At 60.8% G+C, this 21919-nt stretch overlaps 2 protein-coding genes across 3 annotated transcripts in view; one reads left to right on the top strand and one right to left on the bottom strand.

Moving 5' to 3' along the window:
* Positions 1-21919, top strand: part of RSPH14 (radial spoke head 14 homolog) — a 77026-nt gene that overhangs the window by 13285 nt on the left and 41822 nt on the right. The window lies entirely within an intron of this gene.
* GNAZ (G protein subunit alpha z) overlaps positions 667-21919 on the bottom strand; it is a 53386-nt gene continuing 32133 nt past the window's right edge. For both annotated transcript variants that reach the window (XM_036014488.1, XM_028528082.2), the window contains one exon: positions 667-2549. In XM_036014488.1, the coding sequence (XP_035870381.1) occupies positions 2205-2549 (345 nt within the window). In that variant the 3' untranslated portion in view covers positions 667-2204. The remainder of the gene's footprint in view (positions 2550-21919) is intronic.

Raw genomic sequence — 21919 nt, 5'->3', positions numbered from 1 at the left:
GGCCCCTTCTGCTCCTCCTGGGAAGGACATCTCCACCAATCCCTGACCTTGGTCTTAGGCCCCTTTCCTCATTTATATAAAATGGGTCACCGCAGACAACCTGCCGTGGTAGTGAGTGTTAAGTAAGTGATTTGTAAGGAGCCTGGTTCAGGGTGAACAAATTTCCTTGACTCCTGATTAGACCTTTCCACCACACGGAGATGCCACTAATAGTCAGCAAATGAAGGGTCTGTGGAGGCACCTCCTCCCCACACCCTGTAGGGCTCACCCTACACTGTGGGGGGCTGTCAGTGCCCTACTGGCTCTCCAGACACCTCCTCTGCTCTGTGAGGACAACTCTGACCCTGGCAGAGGTGCCTTTTGCATATGAGGAGTCAGAGTGACGTTGCCACCTGGGCAGGGTCTTGGGGACAGCAGGAGCCATCATCACCCCCAAACCTCAGCCCCCCCAGGAAACATGAGACTGGCAGGGCTCCCCACTCTTGCAGGTTCTTTCCTCTTGTGAGGTTGTTTGTTCTTGATTTCATTTCGAGATGATTTTTACCTAAATGTGTGTGGGGGGCGGGGCCGGGAGTGGCGCAGAGAAGAAGGAAGCTCAGGGTGCAGTGTGTCCCCAGCTACCCTCCCAGGTGTCAGCCCTGCACACACAGCATGCTGGGACGAGGCTTGGCTCATTCAGGATATTTTATTTTCTTAAAGTAGACAATCTTTGACTTTCATACCATACCGGCTCCTCTTCCCTCTGTACATCTCTGAAAGTCCTTGGCTGCAACTCTGCGCCCTGACCTTGGACGCGACTCTGGGCCCTGACCTTGGACACGTGGGTACCAAACAAAGGCGAAGAGAGAAGATTTGGCAGGGTCTCTGGTGGTGCCTTCCCTCTTGGTGGCAGCGGGGGTTTGGATTTACATGTGGCCCTCGGCCAAGGTCCTTTCATGGTGGCAGGTGCCACAGCCCCCTGGGCAGGACGGCCGGAGCTGGCGGTCCCAGCAGGGCCTCCCTCAGGCTACAACTCGGGCTGAGCCTTCACAGGAGTCACAGCTGCTCTCAGCCTCGGGCGCAGGGTGTTCGGGGCCAGGGCCCCATCTCTCGCCTTCCCTTCCTCTACTTGCGAAGCCACACAGACAATTTAATCTTTAAGTACCAAGACATTCAGCTATTGTTCATTCGCTCCTAGGTGAGGAACCTTCTTTAAATACATCACATTTATTTTCTGAAATAAAAACGAAGCAGAAACCGCACCAGTAACAAGAGGACGCTGCCCAGGCGTATGTACAACGCTGCCCTGCGAGGCGGCCGTGGGGCGGCCGCCGCTCCAGCGTCGCTCGGGAACAGGGGACGGACTCATCCAGATAACAGCGGTTACGCTCAGCAAGCCAGACACAAAAAGGACCACCTGAAAAAAAATAGGTTTCGAAAATCTGCATTTTTAAAAAAGAACACTCAACTGCATTTGAAATTGTCTGTATTTGTTTTTCTGCGAAACACCACGAGGTTTGGCCAAAAAAAAAAAAAAAGGATGTCAGAGAAGAAAAACCAGGTTTGATTTATAAAACACCAGACGAGTAGAAGAAAAGCTGGAACCCAGCTGGCCAGGTTGGAAACCAATCGCGCCACTCACGTTATTGTGTGGATTTTTGCTGCATATTTTGAAGCTGTTTAAAAAGGGCTGTGAGTGGCTGGAGGTCTGGTTAGGGCTGTCCTCTGGCTGTGCACCCTGGTTCCAGAGCCCAGTCGGCCAGAGGTGGGCGTGTCCCGCAGGGAAGGTGCTCGGACCCTCTCTGGTCCTCCCTCCTGGGGCAAGGCCCCTATTCTAGGGCAGGGCTGGCCCCTCCAGGTGGCCCAGCTGCCTCCCCCGTAGTCCCACGGGGGCCCCCATGCAGAGCGGGGCCAACTCAGGGAGGGGAAAGGGCTTGTAGGGACCTTGGTGGCAGCTTCTCAAGTCTTCAAGAGACCTCGACGTTTCGGAGGACTTGGCTGTCCCCAGACTGTGAGTGTGCGTGCGCGTGTGTCTACCTACCTAGCGATCTATCCGTATGTATTTATGTCTGTGGAAATGTGGGGGCCAAGGAGGCGGAGGGGGGAGGGATGCTCTTAAGGCCCCCCCGTTTTCTGCCCCCGGGCTAAAGTCTCCCTAGCACGAGTGGAGTTGGGGTGTGACACCCCAGGGGTTTCGTCCCAGGCAGGCGGGCCGGCCCAGCCCCTCAGCAGAGGCCTATGTACTTGAGATTGTTCTGTATGATGACATCTGTCACTGCGTCAAAGACGAACTGGATGTTACTGGTGTCGGTGGCGCAGGTGAAGTGGGAGTAGATCTCCTTGGTCTCCTTGTTGCGGTTCAGGTCCTCGAACTGCCGCTGGATGTACACGGCGGCCTCCTCGTAGGTGTTCTGGCCCTTGTACTCGGGGAAGCAGACGGTGAGCGGGATGCGCCGGATCTTCTCCGCCAGCAGGTCCTTCTTGTTCAGGAAGAGGATGAGTGAGGTGTTGACGAACCAGTTGTTGTTGCAGATGGAGTCAAAAAGGCGCAGGCTCTCTGCCATTCGGCTCTGGGGGCCGGGGGAACAGGCTGGCATTAATCCAGTGCAGCAAGGAAAGGCCCTGGACCCCCAGCCTTGTCGGCCTCCCAGCCCCGGGCCGGCCCCCACCAAAGCGCCCTTCTGTTGGGAAGTCCCTCCTCTGCCTGGTCAACTGCCTTCACCCGTCTCCCACGGGCTCTGGGGCCCTGAGGTGGCTGGGCCCTGAAGTGGCTGGCCCTGCGTCCAAGTCCCGGGAGCCTGGCGTCTCCTTCCCTGCCAGCCCCTCCTCTGGGCCCTAGTAGTGACGATATGTAGCTTCGGGGCAGCAGCCTGGCCTCCCCCAGCCTCGTGGACTGGGGCACCTCCACCCTCACAGCCTGAGGGCCCCGCCTGCCCGACCTGCACGTGCAAGCTCATCTCCCATGGGAGACACTATCATCACGTCCCCCTCAACGTGGGCCCGGGCAGCCTTCTGCCCAGCGGCCAGCTCCAGGCTGCTGGGGCTTTGGCCCTGTCCCGCAAGCCCTGCTCCCGCCATGTGTGGGGCTGTCAGTCCTCTGCACTTTCAACACCAAAGGCTCCAGTTCAGAGAGCCGGGGAAGGCTCAGCCTCCTCTGTCCCTGCAGGGCCTCGGGGTCCCTGGCGGTCACACGTGGCCTCCCCCAGCCCAGGCAGATCCTGTGCTCCCTGCCCCGCCTGGTGTGGCAGGGGATGGCAGAAGGTTGCAGGAGCCACAGGACGTGGTGGCGCCCGGCCCTTCTCTACCGCTCCCCAGTGTGAGGACCTTCAAAGTGCCACAGCGACTGTGGTTTTCTAAGAAACGTAATGTGTTTGTCTGACTCCCAAGCTCACTGTTTCCACACAGAACTGCCAGTTCTAACTGCTAAGAGGAACTTCTCCTGCTGGTGAATTACTGCTGGCAGAGGCTGCCCCTCATTTAAAAATAAAGTGACAGCTGAGTGTCCAAAGTCTAGAACCAGTTTAGCTTGGATCTGGAATTTGGATTTAAGCGCTTTTCTGACCAATCGTACCGCTGGCATGGTAACAGCAGCGAGAAATGCAGCTGGTGCCGACAGTGTAGACACAGGGCGCAGCCTGCTGATCTTCCCACCTTCCTGTTCCCATTATACAGGTGAAGGGACCGAGGCTCAGAGAGGCATGAAACGTGCTCCAAGTCCCACAGCCCGGAGCTCCAGGCCCCCCAGGGCGGACGGGCAGTGCTGCCGGACTCCAGGGAGTCACACCAGGGTGGGGGTGCCAGGAAGGATGCCACACTGAGACCCCGTTATCCCACAGACCCTGGGTTGTGTGAGGGACAGGTCCGACAGTGACAGTGCTGAGGAGGGACCGGGCTGGACCTGAGGAGGATGCCCGGGGCCATGCTCATTACCCCCGACAGCTGCCCTGAGGTCCTGCCCTTTACCCGGCTGGTCCTGTTTTTCAAAACCGATGTTGCACCTTCCTTAGAGCAAGCTCGGGAATAACAGAAGCTGTGAAAAGTGAGGAGTCTCGGGCCTTGGGGGGAGGGCCTCCTGTGGAGACACGGAGTGCTGGAGCCCCACTCCCAGCAGCGCCAGGAGCCGCTCGCGTCCCAGACGTGAGGGCTGAGTGGTGCGCTAGAGCTGTCACATTCTGTGGGGAGCAGTCAGCTTTCGTGGGTTCCCAGCAGCCCCTCCGTAGAGACTAACCGAGCTGTCATTTCTCACAGCGGTGACGTCATAATCAGGGGCTGCACTTCTGACCCCACATTTTACATCAGATAAATAATAGATGTGGCCATTAGCACATATTCATTAATTCATTGACCTCATAGTTGCCGAGCACACCTGGAGGGTCAGTGACAGGTCCCAGCTGTTCTGATGGGGGTTAAAGCCCCAGAAACCAGGCAGAGGGTTCCCCGCAAGGCTGAGAGGTGCACAGTCGGGCCACTAGCAGGGGGGACCCAGCAGGCCCATGGCTGGCAATGGAGCTGGGCTTCAAGAGTGGGTGGGTCAGCCTGGAGTGGGGGCCAGGCAGAGGGGACAGGGCATGGACAGGGTCCTGGCATGGGTATCTGGTTGGGGGTCAAGGCCTGCCTCCCTGAGCCCTGCTGGGTCCCCGCGGTGAGAGCCGGGTGGCTCTTGTGCCCAGCCCAGCCTCGCCTGGACAGACAGGCCGTGGAGCCTGGAAAGAGGGGCAGGAAGGCCTCCCACACACTGAGGTGGAGCGTGTGCGCAGGCCACCAGTCACGCAGTGGGCTCAGCTGGGGGTACATGCAGGTGGGAAAAGCTCAGCTGCTGGGTCCAGAGTGGAGGAGCCCCTCCGGCCGGCACAGCCAACTCATCCTCTTCCTGCTCAGCACACGCTCCAGGCTCCTGGCTCCAGACCCGGATGACCAGCCCCCAGGAGTCCTGATGCACTGAGGGCCCTTTTGCCCAACGAGAGCCTCTGTCCCTCGGCAGATGGGGGGCCCCTCAGGGGGTGGAGCCGGACAACTCTCTGGGCCTCACGTGCCTGGCTTGGAAATCCCTGGCATTCAGGCACGCATCCCCTGAGGCAGCTGGGAAGGCAGTGGTGCCCTCGGCCCCTCGCACTTGCTCCTAGTGTCACTGTGCCTGTGCAGTCACACCAGGGCCATAGACCAGGCGTCACCCTCATCTCAGGCCCTCGCCCACTCCTGTCGCTCCTCTGGCTTTGCAGGCACTCAGGGGCTCAAGCTTCCAGTTCCCTTTCTTCCTTGGGACAAACCATGGGAACCACACTGGCCATCACTTAGGTGCCAAGGAGATGACAGGCACCATAGATTAACCATAAAACCTTTGTGTCGGTGCCCTGCCCCCATAGCCCTGCCACAAAGTGGATGGGTGGGTGGGTCCAGACCCTCGGGTCCTTTGACACTGTGCCCATGGTGTCACCGTCACTGCAGCATGCATGTTCCTGCAGCCCAAGCGCTGCCAGGTGGGCACAGCAGCGCCCTGACACCTCAAATCTCAAATCATTGAAAAAGGAGCTTGCTATTTTGGGCTGTAACTCTGGAAACCGTGAGAAGCACGTGCCAGTGTGAGTACGGGAGGAGGAGCCCACCAGCCTCCGGGGCCTCCCCGCAGGCCACAGCAGCGTAGTTGTCAGCTTCCCTTTTCCTCCCGCCTCTCCACATTCTGCTCACACTCCATGGCCTCGCTCAAGGCCTCCTCTTCCTGGAAGCCCCCCTGACTTTTCCTCCTGCCTCTGCACCTCCTCTCAGCTTTCTGTGGCACACGTCTGGCTGTGCCTTACACCAGGATATAGCCTCTCAGTATGGCCTTTGGGGCCTCCCCTGGTGTACCCTGACCCCTGGTTGGGTGTACACGGCCTGGATGCCAGTTGTGGCCCCACTCTTCCCCTCCCCAAACCCCTCCCTGACCCAGGGGAGGTTCCACCCTGCCACCCAGTTCTGCCCATTTGGTGTGCTGGGTCAGAGCTGCCTCCAAGGGCCAGGAAGCTGGTGAGGCAGGTTCAGCACCATCCTCATGCGGTCTTGCTGGGCTCCTTCGGTGAGAGAAGCCAGGAGCAGCTTTGGCATTACTGTAGCATGTCACCCTCCTTGTCCTGCCGTCACTTCCGTCAGCCTGACACACATATCCTCCCCGTAGACCCAGAATCAGAAGGGCTGCCTCTGCCACTCAAGGCCATGCTGCAAGGTGGGGGCACAACCCACCTCACACGCAGGGAGACAGAGACGAAGGCCTGGGCGGCCAACCCCCAAACCTCAGCTGGGAGCCAGAGGTTCCACCAAGCACTCCTTCTTCCAGTCCGCAGCCCTCCTTGCATTCACCTCTCCAGCTGCTAAGGCAGCAGAGGTTGGGATGCTTCTCCTGGGAGGAAACGCACCCAGCCGGGGCTCTGGGGCTCACCCAGCTCTCCCCAGGGCCCGCTTGCCAGGGAGAGGGCACCTTCCAGGAGCCTGGGGTGTGTCTGCACAGTCGTGTTTACACGAATATCACAGAGCAGACGATCCCCGTCGGGAGCCTGTGCGATGGCGGGAATCTCCCGCTCAGTGGTGAGGAATGAGTGCTTTGTGACAAAGCGTGTTAGACACCGGGAAGCAGTGGGGAGCCAGGCACAGCCCCAGGGTGGCACAGAAGTCGTTTCCTGGCACTTGTGAAAAGGACAGCTTCTGCTCAGACAGCTCCGAATACGCCCCACACCACTGAACAGGTGTCCCACCAAGGTGGTGTGTGGGAGTCGCCTGCTTAGACCACGGCTGTCCCTGATCCTCCGTCCCTGAGAGGCTCCCGGCTTGCTGGCCTGGTCGAGTCTTTGCTCAACGCCCAGCTCAGCAGTGGGGGCCTTCACTCCACACACGCCTGCTGTGCACCGCACCCGTGCTGGCGCGGTCCAGACCGGCTCCTGGAACGACATTCTGGAGAGGCCAGACTGGAAGAGGGTGAGCAGAGGCACGAAGGTTAGTGAGGGGGCCTTGGCCCCTCAGTCCTGATTCTCTGTGAAGGCTTCCCTGCAGGTTATGAGCACGGGGTTTGGGGCCACCAGTGCTGTCACCGCCAGTGCTCACCGCACCGGGGACAAGTGGTTTCTCCACTCTGGGCTTCAGCTCCTGGTCAGTAACCAGGGGGTGGCTGTGGCACTCAGTGTCAGGACTGCTGGGAGGAGTGAAGGTGCTGGTGCAGGAAGAACCTGGATCCGCGGGCCTTGTCCTGTGGCTGCCACCGCGTCCCAGGGAGCACTCGCTCCTGCCGCTCACGGCCCCTCACCTCGGTGCTGCGTGTCAATCGCTTCCTCTCGCCTCCAGGGGAAGATCTGCCTCCCTCCACCCCCAGCACAAAGCCGTGTGGGATGTGGCCACCCAGCTTCAGGTAGCTCTGTGGCACAGGGGAGAGCCTGCATGCTGCAGGCCGGGGCTCAGCCAGCACTCGCTGGGCTCCTGGGGCCAGTGACTGCCTCCGTGCTGGTCAGGCGTCCCAGTCCGCCTGGTTCCTCTGGGAGGTTCCTGTGACTGCTCATGGCCCGGAGACCCGACGCCCACCCCGGCCTTCCCCACTTGCTCTCTGGCCCCTGTAACACACCGTGTCAGCACCTTCTGGCTCCGAACCCTTTCCCGCTTTGCTGTGAGGCCCGCCTCCTCGCAGATGCTCCCTCATTATTTGTGGGGTATGTGATAGCCCCACATTCCAGGCCGAGTGCCCGTCATCCTCATTTCCCTGATTCGATAGGCCAGGCCATGAGCACTGTCACTGGAGGGCTGCCTTGGGTTTCCCGCATCCTGCCTGAGTGGACAATGGCTCGTTCCTAGAGACTTGGCATTGGACTGGACCCTGGACACCTGAGTCCTACCCCTGTGTTTTACAAATGAGCTTGGATTCCCCAATAAACGGGGTCTGCTCAAAGATTTCTGAGGTGGCCTTTCCCAGCACATCCGCCTCCCACTGGTTCAAGAGTTCAGTGGCCTGCCTGAGGGAGAGGGGACAGCAGGCGCCCTCCTCTGACCCCCAGCCTGCTGGGTGGGGAGCTGCGTCTCTCAGCACCTCTAATGCACTGTAGTCTCTAGAGGGCAGAGGGAGGAGAACAGGGTAAGGGAGCTCACTTGACGACCTCCAGGCTGCTGGCCTGCCTAGGTCTTTCCAGTGCGTGCCCTCCTGAGGGGTCACTCCAGCCTCCAGCCCTTTCTCCTCACAGGCCATCCTGCCTCCTTCCCCAAACCTCCAAGCCAGCTCCTCCAGCCTCGCATAGCTTGCTTCCAGTCTGTGAGAGACCATAGGACCCCGTGGGCAGCATATCTGCAATTTACCAGGCCTCTGGGACATCTTCAGGTCCCTTCGCCAAGGCCTAACTGCTCCCACACCTCACCCAAAACATGCATATCACTTTCTAGCCTGTGACGACATCCTGAGGGCAGGTGGGCTGGGGACATGGAAGCCCAGAGCCCCAGGCTGTGACCCCCAGTCCACTGTGCCCCTCCTGAAAGACTCCCCCCGAGGGCAGTGTCCTTCCTGTTCTCTCCTCACAGGCTGCCACAGGGGTTCTGTTAGGATGCAGGTCCTGGATGCGGTGACTTGTGACTCAGGACAGGGCCCTGCGGGAGGGGCAGGGCACACTCTGAAACCCTTTCTTCCTCCTATTTCTTAACTGAGCTCCTAGGAACAAAACTCTGGACTCTGCAGAGGGCTGCGTCAGCCCTTCAAGATCGGGGTGTTCTCATCCCCCTGCCAAGAGCCTGGCCCCCACTTTCCCTGACCCCCTCTTCCTTCACGTCACAGGCCGACCTGCCCCGGTGCCATTTGGGGCGGGTCTGCTCATTTCTTGGAGCCTCGGCCCCTCACGGGAGAGGGCAGTCACAGCCGCTTCACAGAGGAGCGTGCTTTTTATGGAGCAACGAAAACGAAGACTTGCACTCACTGTTCTCATCACTAGTTATGGGGCTTCGGGTCCCACCTGGCAACACCTGTCCAGGTGTGCCTACCTGACTCAGTCCTCGGCCAACCCAGATGCCTCCCCGTGGAGCCCCTAGCTCCTCCTCCCAGCCCGACAGCCCCTTCAGGATGGCCAACACCTCCCTGTCCTCCAAGGTTGCACTGGTTTGGGGCGGCCATATGAAAATGCTGACTCATGCCGAATGTGCTACCTACGAAATCCTCGTCGCATGGGGGCAGCCGTGTGGGGACCCGTCCAACACTGATGGGTCATTCTCACTCAGTAGGGAATGTGCCAGGGAGGCGGTGGTGGCGTGTGATATGGTGTGTGACTGGAGAAGGCCCTGTATCGGCCCGTCCTGCCTGCCTGCTCTCCGGCAGCCCCCCACCCCACAGGGGCCCCTGTAGTCACAGCACAGGGCAAGGCCAGCGGGCTGAACCAGGGGTGTACAGCACCGTAAGCCTCTGATAGGACGCAGGTGGTGCCATGGTTTCAGCTCTACCCAGAACCAGCCTGAACCCTGGGGCCCAGGTGACCTGGAGACCTCCACCTGCTGGCACCTCGACCCTGAGCCCCCGCAGCCCTCGCCCTTCCTCGTCTCCCTGGCAGACGCACTCTGGATGCCCTCTCCACAAGACGCCGCTCTAAGCGTGAGGGGCAGGGGGGTGGCCTGGCGGCGCTGCTCTCAGTGAGCAGCAGAGCCTTCAAAGGAGCTCTTGGTGAGCCTGTCGGGGGCAGGATGAAGTGAAGGAGCTGGTATGGCGGCTTTGGAGTGGCCGACAAGGGTCAGCTAGCCACCAGCTCTTAGCTGTTCTGAGCCTCAGTTTCCCACTTGTAAAATGGAGTCCATGTGCCTCACTCACGAGGTGCTGAGGGCTGAAGTGGGACAAGCCTGGTCTCCACACCCAGGCACTAGGTGCTGCTGGCAGCTGCCACGGTCATGGCTCTGAGATAAAAGGGAGCCTTCCTGGAGCAGGGGCATTGCACCGGGGCCCGGGGACAGGGGCAGGGGTTGGGATGATGACCAGCAAGAGTGCAGAGGCCTGGAGCTGCGGCGTGGGTGTGCTGGCAGGGGTGTTGGAGAGGACGCGGCAAAGGCCCGGGGTGGCTCTATCTGTCCCTGGGACTCAGTCCCCTCATCTCTAGGATGAGTTCTCAGTTCTGCCCATTGCAGAACAGCCTGAAGTGTTTGCTCACGGGAACCGTGAATTCAGCCTTCAGAGTGGAAGTACAGCCTAGAGGACAGGCTGCGGACATGAATGAGTTCCATTCACCAGGGACAAAGCCATCCCCGTGGCTGCCCATCCTGCAGCTGAGCCACCAGGCCTGTCCGGGCAGCTGAGTGCCAGGCTCCAAGGGCGTGACCTGGGCAGTGAGGCCGCCTGGCGGCACCCTGGCTGGATACACCAAGGGAGAGGTTTCATCCGAGGCTGGATGTCAAGCGTGCTCACGCTGCCCTGAGCACTGGGCTGAGCCACCCTTTGACATTCCCCATTCTAAGAAGCCTGTCCTGACAGCTGCTCTCTAGTCCCCACCACACCCCACATGGACGTGGGGACAGCGGCTGGGTCCTGCCTCCAGGCCTGAGATTTCCTGGCCTCCCTTGGCTGCTGGGCTGTGTGTTTGCCTCGCTCGCCTGGCCGGGGCCTGGAGACCGTGCCTGCTACTCTGCCTTTGAGTCTGAGGGGGAGGCCATTATACACCCTCCCTTGTCCTCAAGGAGGTTATGGTGTACGTGGGGGCTGATGATAGGAGACAGAGATGGGCAGACAAAAACCGTGCAGCCTGGCAGCACGCTGCTCCTTCTCCACGGAGGCCCAGCGAGGGAGCAGGTGGAGGAGCCTGAGTCATCCTTGCTCACGCCTGCAGGGACGGGCACTCGGAGCCTGGGCCTCCCCAGGCGGCCCTAATTCCCGACGCCTGCTGGAATCTGTGCTTCTCTGCCCCCAGCCAGCCCCACAGAATCGAGTCCCCTCATTGGAAGCAATTCCTGGAGGGCAAGGCCTGTGTGTTTGGCTTCCCCAGCGCCCAGACGGAATCACCACAACCTCGAGTGGACGAGAGGGCAGATGCGGTCATGTTCAGCCACCCGCAGGGAGACAGAGGGTGAGGGGTCTCTGAGTTGCCCTCTGCGCTCTCAGGCTCAGGAGCATGACAGCCCCTCAGGGCCTGGCCAGTGCCGAGCTGCCGATTCTGTGATGGTAGCTGCCGCCCGGCAGGGCTGCTCCCCTCCCTCCACTGAGCTTAGTATCCAGACACTCACAAGACTTGCTGCCATTTCCATGACAACCGGGAGGAAGCCTCCACCCTCAGAGCCTAACACACTGACACAGGCTGATGGCGGGAGGAAGTAGTGGATAGTGAGTCAGGCCGAGTGTCCCTCCTCAGCTGTCTGTCACCATCTGGTCATTGGGGTGGGGGGAGGGGAGGGCCTCTGGGAATTTGGGGGGGATCCTGTTCTCCCTGAGGGACAGGGCAGTGGGAAGGCCCTTCCGGTGACCTGCTCCTGGCTGGGGTGGGCCTTCTGGTGGACTGGGAGGCCGGGAGATGGCATTGTTGCTGACGGAGCCCTGGGTGGCCTCTCGTGCACGTCACCCTGTGGCAGAATTAGCTCGACGACCACCCTGACAGCTCGGGGCCTCGCTCCCTCCTCTGTGCAGAGGCTGCCGTGGTACATCTGGGCAGGTGTTCAGCTCTGTTCATCTGTAAGAAGTGGCTCCCAGACACACCCGGGAGAGACGCTGTGGCGGGGCTCCTCCCACTGTGCCCATTTTACAGACATGGAAACTGGGACTAGAGGGCTCGCTTTGCCTGCCTTGGCCCCTCTGCCCGTCATTCCCCGCCCCCACTCCAGGGAGAGCCTCCGGCAGCCAGACACCTGTGGGACACCGTTTCCCCCACCTCTCAGGCCTTAGGGAACAGGAAGGGGTCTGGGGACAGAAGTGGATGACCCGGGTCACTTCCAGACCAGTCAGTCTGGTTAGCACTCCCCACTTCCTCCACCCGAAAACCGACATGCTGCTGCGCTGGACAGGACAGCCGGGTTAAGGAGGCTGGCGGATCAGTGAGCCCCTGCCTGTTCCCGGAGCCCGTCTCCAGGGAACACACAGAACGGCGACACTTCGACCAGCCATGCGGGCAAGGGGGGTCCGCGGGGAGTGCGGCCGCCCGCCCCTCTCCCAGGCCCAGGGTCAACCAAACTCACTCCCCAAGCCTGGGCCCCTGGGGTGTCAAGACCGAGACACACAGCAGGGACAGCAGCTCACAGTCCCGCGCCCGTCCCACCTGCCTGCCCCTCTACCAGTCGCAGCCGCTGGGGGATTCCCGTTTGGCGCCCCACACCCATCTCCAGCCACTCTGCTCTCAGGACCCTTGGTCAGATGCCCACTCACCTCAGCGCCCACCCATGTCCATCTGAACCCCTTTCTCCTTGCTCGCTTCAGCCTGGGTGGTGTGCATGGGGTCTTAGGGAGGCGGCAGGCAGCCCCACGGGGTGGGGCCTCAACCAGGTGCCCTTGGCTCTGAAGCCCTCAGCTGCTGGGTTCTGCTTGGGCTGTGCCTTCCTTGAGGGCCTCGGCCCCCATGGCCACGAGAGGGCAGTTATCTCAGCCTATTGTGAAGCGAGTCACAACCGAAATGTGGTCCATAGGTAAATAACAAGGGGGCCCGAGGCCTCGTGACACCCCCACTGTGCACCTTTCTGGACGCAGAGCTGAGGTGCAAGCCCCGCCCTGGCCGTCCTCCCAGCACCTGTCCCCTGGACTCCCGGCCTCACGCTCAGATGTACCTCAAGCCCCACTGAGCACTCCCCTGTTTCGAGGGATAGAGAAGAGCAAGGAGCAGCCTGACGTGGCAGGACTGAGTCACCCAGAGGAGGGGACACACGTGCCCACTGCCCAGCACCACACAGTGCAGAGCAGAGGGCAGGCAGCGTGGAGGGAGGGTGATGGCCAATGAGCTGATGTGGGGGGAGGGGCAGGAGGGAGAACAGGGCTGACTCCCTGCTTCTGCTGCGTGCCTCCCATTACGGCCCCATCACAGCCAACCAGATCGCGTTATTCCCCTGGGCAAAGCTCTCCAACCGCTCCGACATGACTGGGTGACCCCCCGCACACTGTGCCCAGCTCTCAGACTCATCCCACGCACACCCTCCCCTCCCGCCTGGGGCCATGCTGTTCCTTCCTAACCCACAGGGAGGGAAGGCTCCCAGAGGCCTTCCCCAGCCCTCCCCCATGTCCCACAGTTGACACCCCCCTCCCCCAGCCACTATTGTTGTAACCTCTCCTCTTATTTTGCTGCAGAGCTTTGAGGCTCAGTGGACTCACTCCTTACAGCTCGTAGCTGGCTCATGAGTGTGGTACCCGGTCTGTCGCGGGGACAGCTCTCCCCAGTGCCCAGCCAGGGCAGCCTGCCTAACGTGGGGCTGTGGCAGGCAGGGCCAGATGGTGCAGGCCATGGGCATTCGGCATGGCAGCCACGGGTGCGGGGGCTGGGCTGAGAGGAGCCGTGGGTGCCCTGCCCCACCGTCCCCCACAGGTGCTCCTACCCTGGGCAGGTCTGGCCCACAGACGGTCTAACAGGGTAGGTGGGGAGGGGCTCAGAGGCCGCCCCCCTCCCCAGCCTTTCCTTCTCCGTGCTTAACATTTGGCTGGGACCGTGGAGGACAGCAGGGCTGGGCACTGTCCTGGGCTTTCACTGAGGGCTGGCCTGTGTCCTTCCTCACTTCAGCTCCATCACTCAGTGGGTCACTCTGGCGAAACTGACGAGAAGGTGTTTGATAAGCAGGTGCTCTTGGGCTTTAAAATGATCACGAACAACGTGACCCTATGTCTCGGTGGGTGAAGGCTTGGTGTTGTTTCCCTACTTCAGCCCCTGGTGGCCAACCTCGGGGGGCTGTGTGTACAGAGGCCCCAGGACCCGAGTCCCCCGCTGTGTTCCCAGGGTGAGGACGTGCCATTCCCCCAGCTCCCGCTTCCTCCACTCCCAACTGCCACCCGCAGACAGACGCCCTGAGGCCACAGGACTTGTCAGGAGGGAGATTAGCGAGTGACACGCAAAGATTAGCAACCAGGAGGAGCACACCTGCCACCAGACACTCTGGGCCTCAGTTCTTCACGGGCCCCTGACCTTCCCCAGGGAGGAGGGGGGCTTGAGGGGGCCACCACCTCCCCCCACCCATGGTCTCACCTCTCCGCCCCTGCCCACCCCAGGGGACTCAGAAGAGCCCACTTTAGAGGGCCCAGCCCTGCAGCCCTCAGGCCAGCGACAGATGGGGCTTCTCTGGGGCGGGATGTGTTCTGAGGAGTCCAGAAGTCAGAGTCACCGCTTGCCTGTCCCCGCCGCCGGCCCCCACCGCTCTCCCATCCAGTGACAATTGCAAACCTCATAGTAACAGCCGTGAGCAGGCCAGCCACTTCAAACAGCCAGGGCTGTTTAAACAAGATAACAGGCTGCAGCAGGGCAATAACTCAGGCCCTAATAGCCTGAAACCCGTGTTCCAAACCTGCCAGAAACAGCAGAGTGCTGCTTCCTGCCTTATGAAGCAGTTCGGTCTCACCTGGCCTCGCCTCCGATGCTCCCCGCCCCCGCCGGACCAGCCTGCTCGCTGGTGCCTAGTTTCCCCACTGTACCATGTGGAAAGGGCTGGGGTGACCCTAAGTAGTGGAAAGGGTAGCAGCCTCCCAGCTACCCCAGCCCCCTGTGCAGGGGACAGCCAAGGTTCCTCTTTAGGTGACAGACCAGCTGTGCCACTAGGGCGTCTTGTTCTTGGAGCCTGAGTTTCCTTATCTGTGCGGCGGGGGCCACCCTGCTGGGCCGAGGGCTCCGAGGTCGTGTGTGCAGAGCCCCACGACAGTGCAGGGGCCCAGCAGCTCCCATTGCCCTGCCCTCATCTCCCCACCTGGACATCAGCCCTCAAAGAGTTAGGATGGTGGCCTGAGCTCCACCATCTCACCCCTGGTGCCTGGCACAGGTCTGAGGACCAGGGCGCTACAACACAAGTGTGGCCAGCTCAGCTCTCACCCTTCTGTTCACCCTGTGGCCAGCCGCAACGCGCAAGGCTGTTCTGAGCTCCAAGCCCACGCTGGGCCTGGTGGCTGCACTGCCCGATGACTCAGGAGCTGGGCAAGGGATGAGGCAGGGCCTGGAACTGTACCACTGGGACAGCCTGGACCCAGGCAACCTGAATGGGCATAGGTGTGTACACAACCCTGGGGCTTCAGCCATGTCTGGGTCGCACCCAGGACCCCAGAGTGAGCTGGAGGTAGCCCTGCACCCAGAGTGCGTTCTTGTCCCCAGACATGGGGACATGCCTGTCTGACTGAGCTGTCCCCTGGGGAGCCTGAACAGGCCAACCAGGACACTGGCAGCCACCAGGCCTGCCAGTGCTGCTGGTCCCCAGCACAGGCCTGGAGCCCCCAAACGCACACATCACTGTTTGCTTTCTGCTCTCGCTAAACCTCAGAGCCAATAACTTGAAGGATCTTAGAGCCAGAAAAGACCATTCCTGCTGCCAGTGCTGGCCATAGCCCCGGCGTAAGTGTGACATTGATGGCAGGCATCCTCTAACTTAGGGGGTGACTCAGGTGCACCTAAGACTCCCACTTCTGGGGCAGCAAACTCCCAGGCAGACACTGGGAGCTCTGGCTCTGCCGGGGCCTGGAGCTCCCGTGTCTTGCTCCCCCATTCCGCGCCCAGGCCCCGAGAGGGAAAGGGCCCCCGGGTGGGCCAGCAGGCCTGCAGCTTACTCTCACCTTGACCTTCCTCCCACTCTGCAGAAAAGAACACTTTTTTCCAGTCCATTTTTGCCTGAACTGAAATGAGAACTGTTCCCTATTTGTCTTAATGTTAAACCTTGCTGGCTGGATCCCAGTCTCCCTGCGGTCCATCGCTGATGGGAAATTAGTGAACGGCAGGATGCAGGTGTGTGCAGACTGGAAGCTGCCAACAGATTCAGGCCTGGCCTGGGACTTGCCGGCGTCACTCGCACTGGGAGGAAACCAGAATGCAAGAAGCGCCTCCTTTCAGCTCCAGAGGACCCCCTGTAGCCTATGAGGCTAATATCCTCATCTGACTCTATTCAGCAAGCTGTGCTCTCCTGCGCTCCTGGGTGCTGCCCCAGGTCACACCCGCAGGAGCAAAGGCTGGGGAAACCACTGGCAGTGGCTGGAGGCCAGTTCCTGCAGTGAGAAGTCGAAGACGTGGGTAGATATCCCAGTGGGGACCCTCTGCCTGTGGCCAACACGATGGATTTCAGGAATGCTCATCCTTAAAAAAGTATTTGGGTCATTGCCGCCCTGCCCTGGCTTCTCCCTCGGCAGGAAGTGGGAGTGCTGGGGAAATGCAGCCTTCCAGGTCTGGCTCCATCGAGAACCGGATCAAAGGACGCCTGTGCCTGTGTTGGTGCAGCCACGCAGCTGGGGTGTGACTTAGCTAACTTTGCAGCCCCTGGGACCTTCCATGGCTCCCAGGCCCTGCCACAACAGAGACCTCGGGCCTGGGAGTGGCTGTTCCTAACCCAGTGCCAGTTGCTGCGTGTGCCCAAGGCAGTGGCTGATGGCTTCATCCTGCCCAGGATGCGGCAGTCCGGCAGGGCCAGGCAGGCTGCTGGGGCTGCTGATGGCCCTTTGGAGGAGCTGCCGGAAGTTCATGAGCTAGTGGAGCCAGGACAAGGGCTTCCTGATGTTTCTGAGCAGCTGCTTCAGGGAAGAGAATGCCTTGTCTATCCCTGGCCAATGACCTGGTCACAAGATGCACAGACAGTAGCCAAGAGGCTGATGCGCAGCACAGCTGCTTCCCGGCCCCCGACAGCCACAAGCACTGCCCACACCCAGGGCCCGGCCAGCTCGGAGGGCTCTCTGAGATGAAACTTTCTGGACGGCGACCAAGGACCAGACTCAAGACTATGTTCCCTCTGTGGGTTATAAAATCCATGTACTGAGTTGTGAGCCGCTATGCAGAAACCAAACCAAATCAAGCCTGAAAGCAGTGTGCGGCTCTCTCAGGAACGTTACTGTCACCGGCACACCCACACCTGCTGGGCGGTCAGCAGCCGACGGTGCTCTCCCAGTGCTCACCTGGCTGGCACCAGCCAGCCTCTCAGACGAGGCAGTGAGGGGACACAGGCTCGGTGGGCCATTTCTGGTCCTAAGCCTTTGTCTTCACTAGGGTGGTCTTGGCCTTTGGCTTGTACAGCTGAGGGGTCAGTGCCTCCTGGATGGGCCTCCAAACACCTCACCCCACCCCACCCCACCCACATCATGCCCAGGGCAGTCTGCATGTCTTCTAGGGCAGGCAGTGTTGGGGGAGAGCATGGGGACAGTTCAGGGTGACCCCTAGGCCAGGCCACAGGTGGGCGGGGCACTCTGGTCACAGGGCCATGGAGAGCTAAGGAGAGGCTGGCATGTGAGTGGGCTGGGGTGGCCATGGCACAGGTGGCTTGGGAGAGGGGCCAGAGCTGTGCCCGTGGATGGAGCACTGGGTGGAGTAGTGACAACAGTGGAGGGGAGGGTGCGCCAGAGGCTGGACTGGTCATTGGGCCATGGCCTCCGTCTCTCTGAATCCAGGCTGGAATCACACACCGTGTCTCAGTCCATGACCCCTGCAGCCCTGGGGGACAGTCAAGCCTCTGTCCCCAAGGGCTCCTTGCTGTCCAGATCTACCCTTGCTAGGCCTCATTCCCCTGTAGCCAGGGTCTGGGGTGCCCCCAGGAGAGACATGCACTATGCCAGGCCTGGCAGTGCCCCAGCGTCTTTGCTCTGAGACCCCTATGCCAGGTTCCCTGGTCGGCTGGGCTGTAACAGGCCGGGCTACTAAGTCTGGGCATCAGAGGAAAGCAGGGCAGGCCTGACCAGTAACAACCCCACCCTGAGGGGCACTTGCAGCCTGGACCTGAGGCCTAGGCAGGTCTATGGGCAGAGGAGACAGGACAGCTGCCAATGGGCTGTGCAGAGGCCTCATAGGGTGACAGAAGCACTAGGGACAGGCTGACAGGGGAAGGATGGGCCTTTTTACACTCTGGGTTGGGCCACATGTGGGACCCAGCCTGCTCTATGGTGGGCTGGCCTTGGCCTTGGGGGTGCCTCATGCTGTGCACAAGGGCTCCGCCCACTTGCTTGTCCAGGAGACCTTGTGGCTGTCTCTTGTGAGAGGGAAATGAAATGGCATAATGGCAGTCCTGTCCTGCATGGTGTTCCCTGCCACCAGCATCAAGCAGGGTCACCAGCATCCCAAGCAAGGCCATGGGAGCCAGGAGAAGTCAGCTGGCCTGTCTAGCCACCTGGCGTCTGCGTCCCAATGACCAGCGCTCTCCTTTATCAGAACACACGCCCCACACTTCTGGGCCCCATGAGCGCCATGTATGGGCATAGGTAATGGCAGGTATTGCCAAAACTACGTCCTTCTGTCCTTGAGGAAGCCACGACTGGCCAGCTCCTCCAAGCTGAGACTACCCGGGGCTGGGGGCTGCTCCTCTCACCCCCAGCGGTCCTGTCCTTGGGCCCACGAGGCCGAGAGGAGCCAGAGGGGATTGCGTGCCTGCGGGCCCGGCCAGCACTAACAAAGGGCCATGGAACAGACATCTCCCCTTAGCATCTTTCCTGCTGGGCCAGGGCTTGGGAACTGCCCAAGAGCTGCAGGTTGCTGTGGTCAGCTGTTCCAGAGTGTTCTTTCCTGAGTAGAGGTAATAAGCTACAGTCCTGGATTCCTGGAGCCCGGGACACTGCAGCCAGAGGCTGTGGCTTTTGGGGAATGTCGAGCAGGTCACAGATTCCCCAGCTCCCACCCGCCGCTGCTGGAGGGAGGCTGTGTGGCCCTGTGGGGAAGGGCTTGCCTATGGCCACTCCTATGGGCCACGCTGGCCCGGGCACTCCAGGCCTCATTGACATCAGGATGTTGTCAGCCTTCTTGGGGTCACCAAAGGCCACAAAAGGTGTGTGGGGCTGTGGGCTGGGGCTGGCCTTAGTGGCAGTGTCAGGATACGAGGCCCAGGGCCTCTGGCTGACTGGCTTTATTAAGGGATTAGAGAAAGTGCGTGAGCGGAGGACCTGCCAACCAGGGGCGATGAAGACAGGACTGGGCGGGCTGCAAGCCCAGCCTCCCAAGGGCGGCCCCGGCTTGTTCTCTGGGTCTGAGGAAACCAGTCCAGTCTGGACCTCATGCAGGAGTAGGGCTACCTTTCGCTCTATCCTGGGTGTCCCTCAGATGTCTAGGACCCCTTCCCCTAGGTAACTGTTACTCCTTTCTTCCCAGCAACTCTAGACTGTCAGAGCCAGTGGGGCCTCAGCGGGCCGTACAGATGGGTGAAGAGGAGCCCCCATGCCCTGTTAGACCAGAAGCATTTCTCGGTGGTGTTTGGGGCCGTGGGTGGCAGATACCCCACTCCTGCCCTGATCTGTGCTGAGGGTCCCCCAGTCAGCTTGGCCTCCCATGCTGTTCTTGAAGAGTGAAGAAGTTGTTGTTTAGTCCTGAATTACAGAAATGCCTTAAACAAGAATAATCTGCATCTTAAAACCCAGAGCTGCCTGATATGTACCTAAGGAGCAGAGCTAATGTGCCCGGAACGTCAATCACCCCCCTGGCCCGACGGCTGAGCAGGACGCAGGCTGGGATGTTCCTCTGTCCTGAAGCGCCCATGAGCGCAGAACAGGTGTTCTGCCAGTTGGAGGGGCGTTGTTGAGGAGAGGTCAGGTGGCAAAGGGTGGGGAGCACACAGATGGGCAGGTTGTAGAGAGCCCGGTGAACCCTAGCAGCGCCACCCCCCAGACTGTGCAGCACCTGGGACCTGTCCCCTTCTGCAAGGTGCCTAGTCCTGGACTCTCCATGGCCCCGGACAGTCCCTCCGCCCTGCCTGTGCTGGCTGCCTCCTCAACACCCAAGACCCAGACGGGATTCTGTGAGGTCCAGATCACCACCCCCCACTCCACTCCAATCTGCCGAAGCCCTGCTCCTGTTGTCTGGGCCCCCTTCTCTCCTGCCAGTTGGTCTCTGGGGCAGAGGAGGGCTTCCAGGCTTTCCTGGGCCCAGACAGCTGCTGCACAGGGGCCTTGAGCCCAGCCGCAGCAAGCGTGGAAGTGGGTGCTGGGGAAGCCACTCCAGCCCTCCAGGGACTGCTTGATGCTGCTGCCATCTGACCTGAGAGGAGGAAGGGACACTTGCCTCTGTCCCCAGACGGCTGCACACACTAGGTGTGTAAGGAGTGCTTCCTGAGTGAGCAGTACAGGCTTTTCTCTCCCGGACGGAGTGCGTAGGACAGGCCCCGAATGAGCAGATGGTCTCATGCTAGTCTGCTAACGTGCTGCTGAGAGCAAGCAGAACCGCCCAGCTCTGAGTCTGCTTCTCTGCGCAGGATTCTTGTAAAATCTGCCTGGGGAGAGCGGGAAGTGGGGGGGTGGAGGGCGGACGAGCAGGGAGCCACTCTGGGAAATCACGGTTCTCCAATGGGATGAACGTGAACAGAAATAACACACGCAGTCACCGGCGAGAGTAGGAGATTGCCGAGGAGTCCCAGAGGAGGCGGAAAAGCAGGGACACTGTCCAGCTTTTCAGAAAGAGGTGGACAGTGAATCCTGAAATTTGCCCCTAGCTGAGCCTGACCCAGACAGGTCCCCTGGGCCGGGCTGAGAGCCACAGGATGTGGCGGGCTGGTGAATGTTTAACAACCCATCGGGAGGTGATGTCAAGTGTCTGCTGAGTGCTGTACTGTGGTTATTCTCACCTGGCTGATTTTAAGCTACAACATGATGTCAAATGGCCCAGAAATTCCTAAATATTGGACAATTGACAGTTGTGAGCTGGTGCAATCCAGCTCCACCCTCCGAGGCACTGGTGTGCGTAGAGGGAGGCCCTGCCCACCAGCCCCACTCTTGGTGCCCTCCGCTGCAGGCGGGGCCTGCCTTCCCGCCCAGGCCTGTCCACACTGGGGCTGGAGGGCCCCGCCGGAGCCCAGGCAGGCAGCCTCCCCTCCAGTCTCGAGGCCTGAGGAATAGTGTAGACCATCCCCGTGCAGACTCGGCCAAGGCACGTGGTAAAGTCAGTTGTGGTGGAAGAGTTGCAGTGACAGGGATGGCGTCCGACTACCAAGAAAGGGCAGCTGACGTGCTCGGTTGGCAGAGCTGGGTTCACAAGGGTGAGGAGACAGGGACAAAGGAACAGGCCTCAGTAGCACTCCAAAGCCCCGCCGTGTGGTGTGGAGTGGGGGTGGGGGGGACACACTGAGCAGGAGGGCTCTGTCTCGTCCTTTTCACTCGGCTGACATCTGACAGAGGACCTACTCGGGGCAAGGAGCCAAGCCCAGAGGCAGCGGGAATGGGAGTCCTCGGAGGCTCCCAGAGTGACGGGAAGGGGAACAGAGGAAGCTGCAATGGACAGAGGCCTCGATGGCTGCTGCCTCCCTGGGGGCAGAGGGGAGGAGGTCTTCTTCCAACTAAAATGTGAGCTGGCAAGTGCTGGGGGCTGGAAATAGGTGCCAGGCTGTGCTGCAAGGGAGGGGCCGCTGCTGCCTTTTCCACCCTCCCTCCACCTCGCCCCCGCCCAGCACAGGCTGGAGCCAGCACCCCACTCAAGCTATGGGAAGCTCGGGGCCCTGGGGAGCAGACCCCCGTCACTGCCAGCCGCTCACTGAGTGAGGGCCACAGGCTCAGACCCAGGAGCCACTGAGGTGAGAAGCAGACGGCCTGAGCCTCTTTAGGGCCAAGACAAGGGCCAGGCAACAGGGCAAAGGACCCCGGGTGAGGCCAGGGCCTAAGGAGCCTGCATGGAGGTGCTGGCAGCACCTCGGTGATCCAGCTGTGAGTGTCCCCCCCCACCCCAGCAGCTGGCTGAACACCCAATGCTCGGGAAGGGTGATGGTCACAGAGACAAAGAGCAGGTCTGAGCTCCCAGGGGCACACCAGCCGAGGAGAGCACATGGCCAGGTGAGCCCTGCACCTTCCCAGGGAGGTGCTATCATGGCCCTGCTGAGGGCTGGGCTTCTGCTGCCTTTGCCCCTGCAGAGCTCCTCAGATCTGTGCCCGGAG

This window comes from Phyllostomus discolor, chromosome 13 (assembly GCF_004126475.2).
Source record: "Phyllostomus discolor isolate MPI-MPIP mPhyDis1 chromosome 13, mPhyDis1.pri.v3, whole genome shotgun sequence".
Taxonomy (NCBI): Eukaryota; Metazoa; Chordata; class Mammalia; order Chiroptera; family Phyllostomidae; genus Phyllostomus; species Phyllostomus discolor.
Note: the sequence above shows the minus strand (reverse complement) of the source record. Positions and strands in the feature narration are given on the sequence as shown.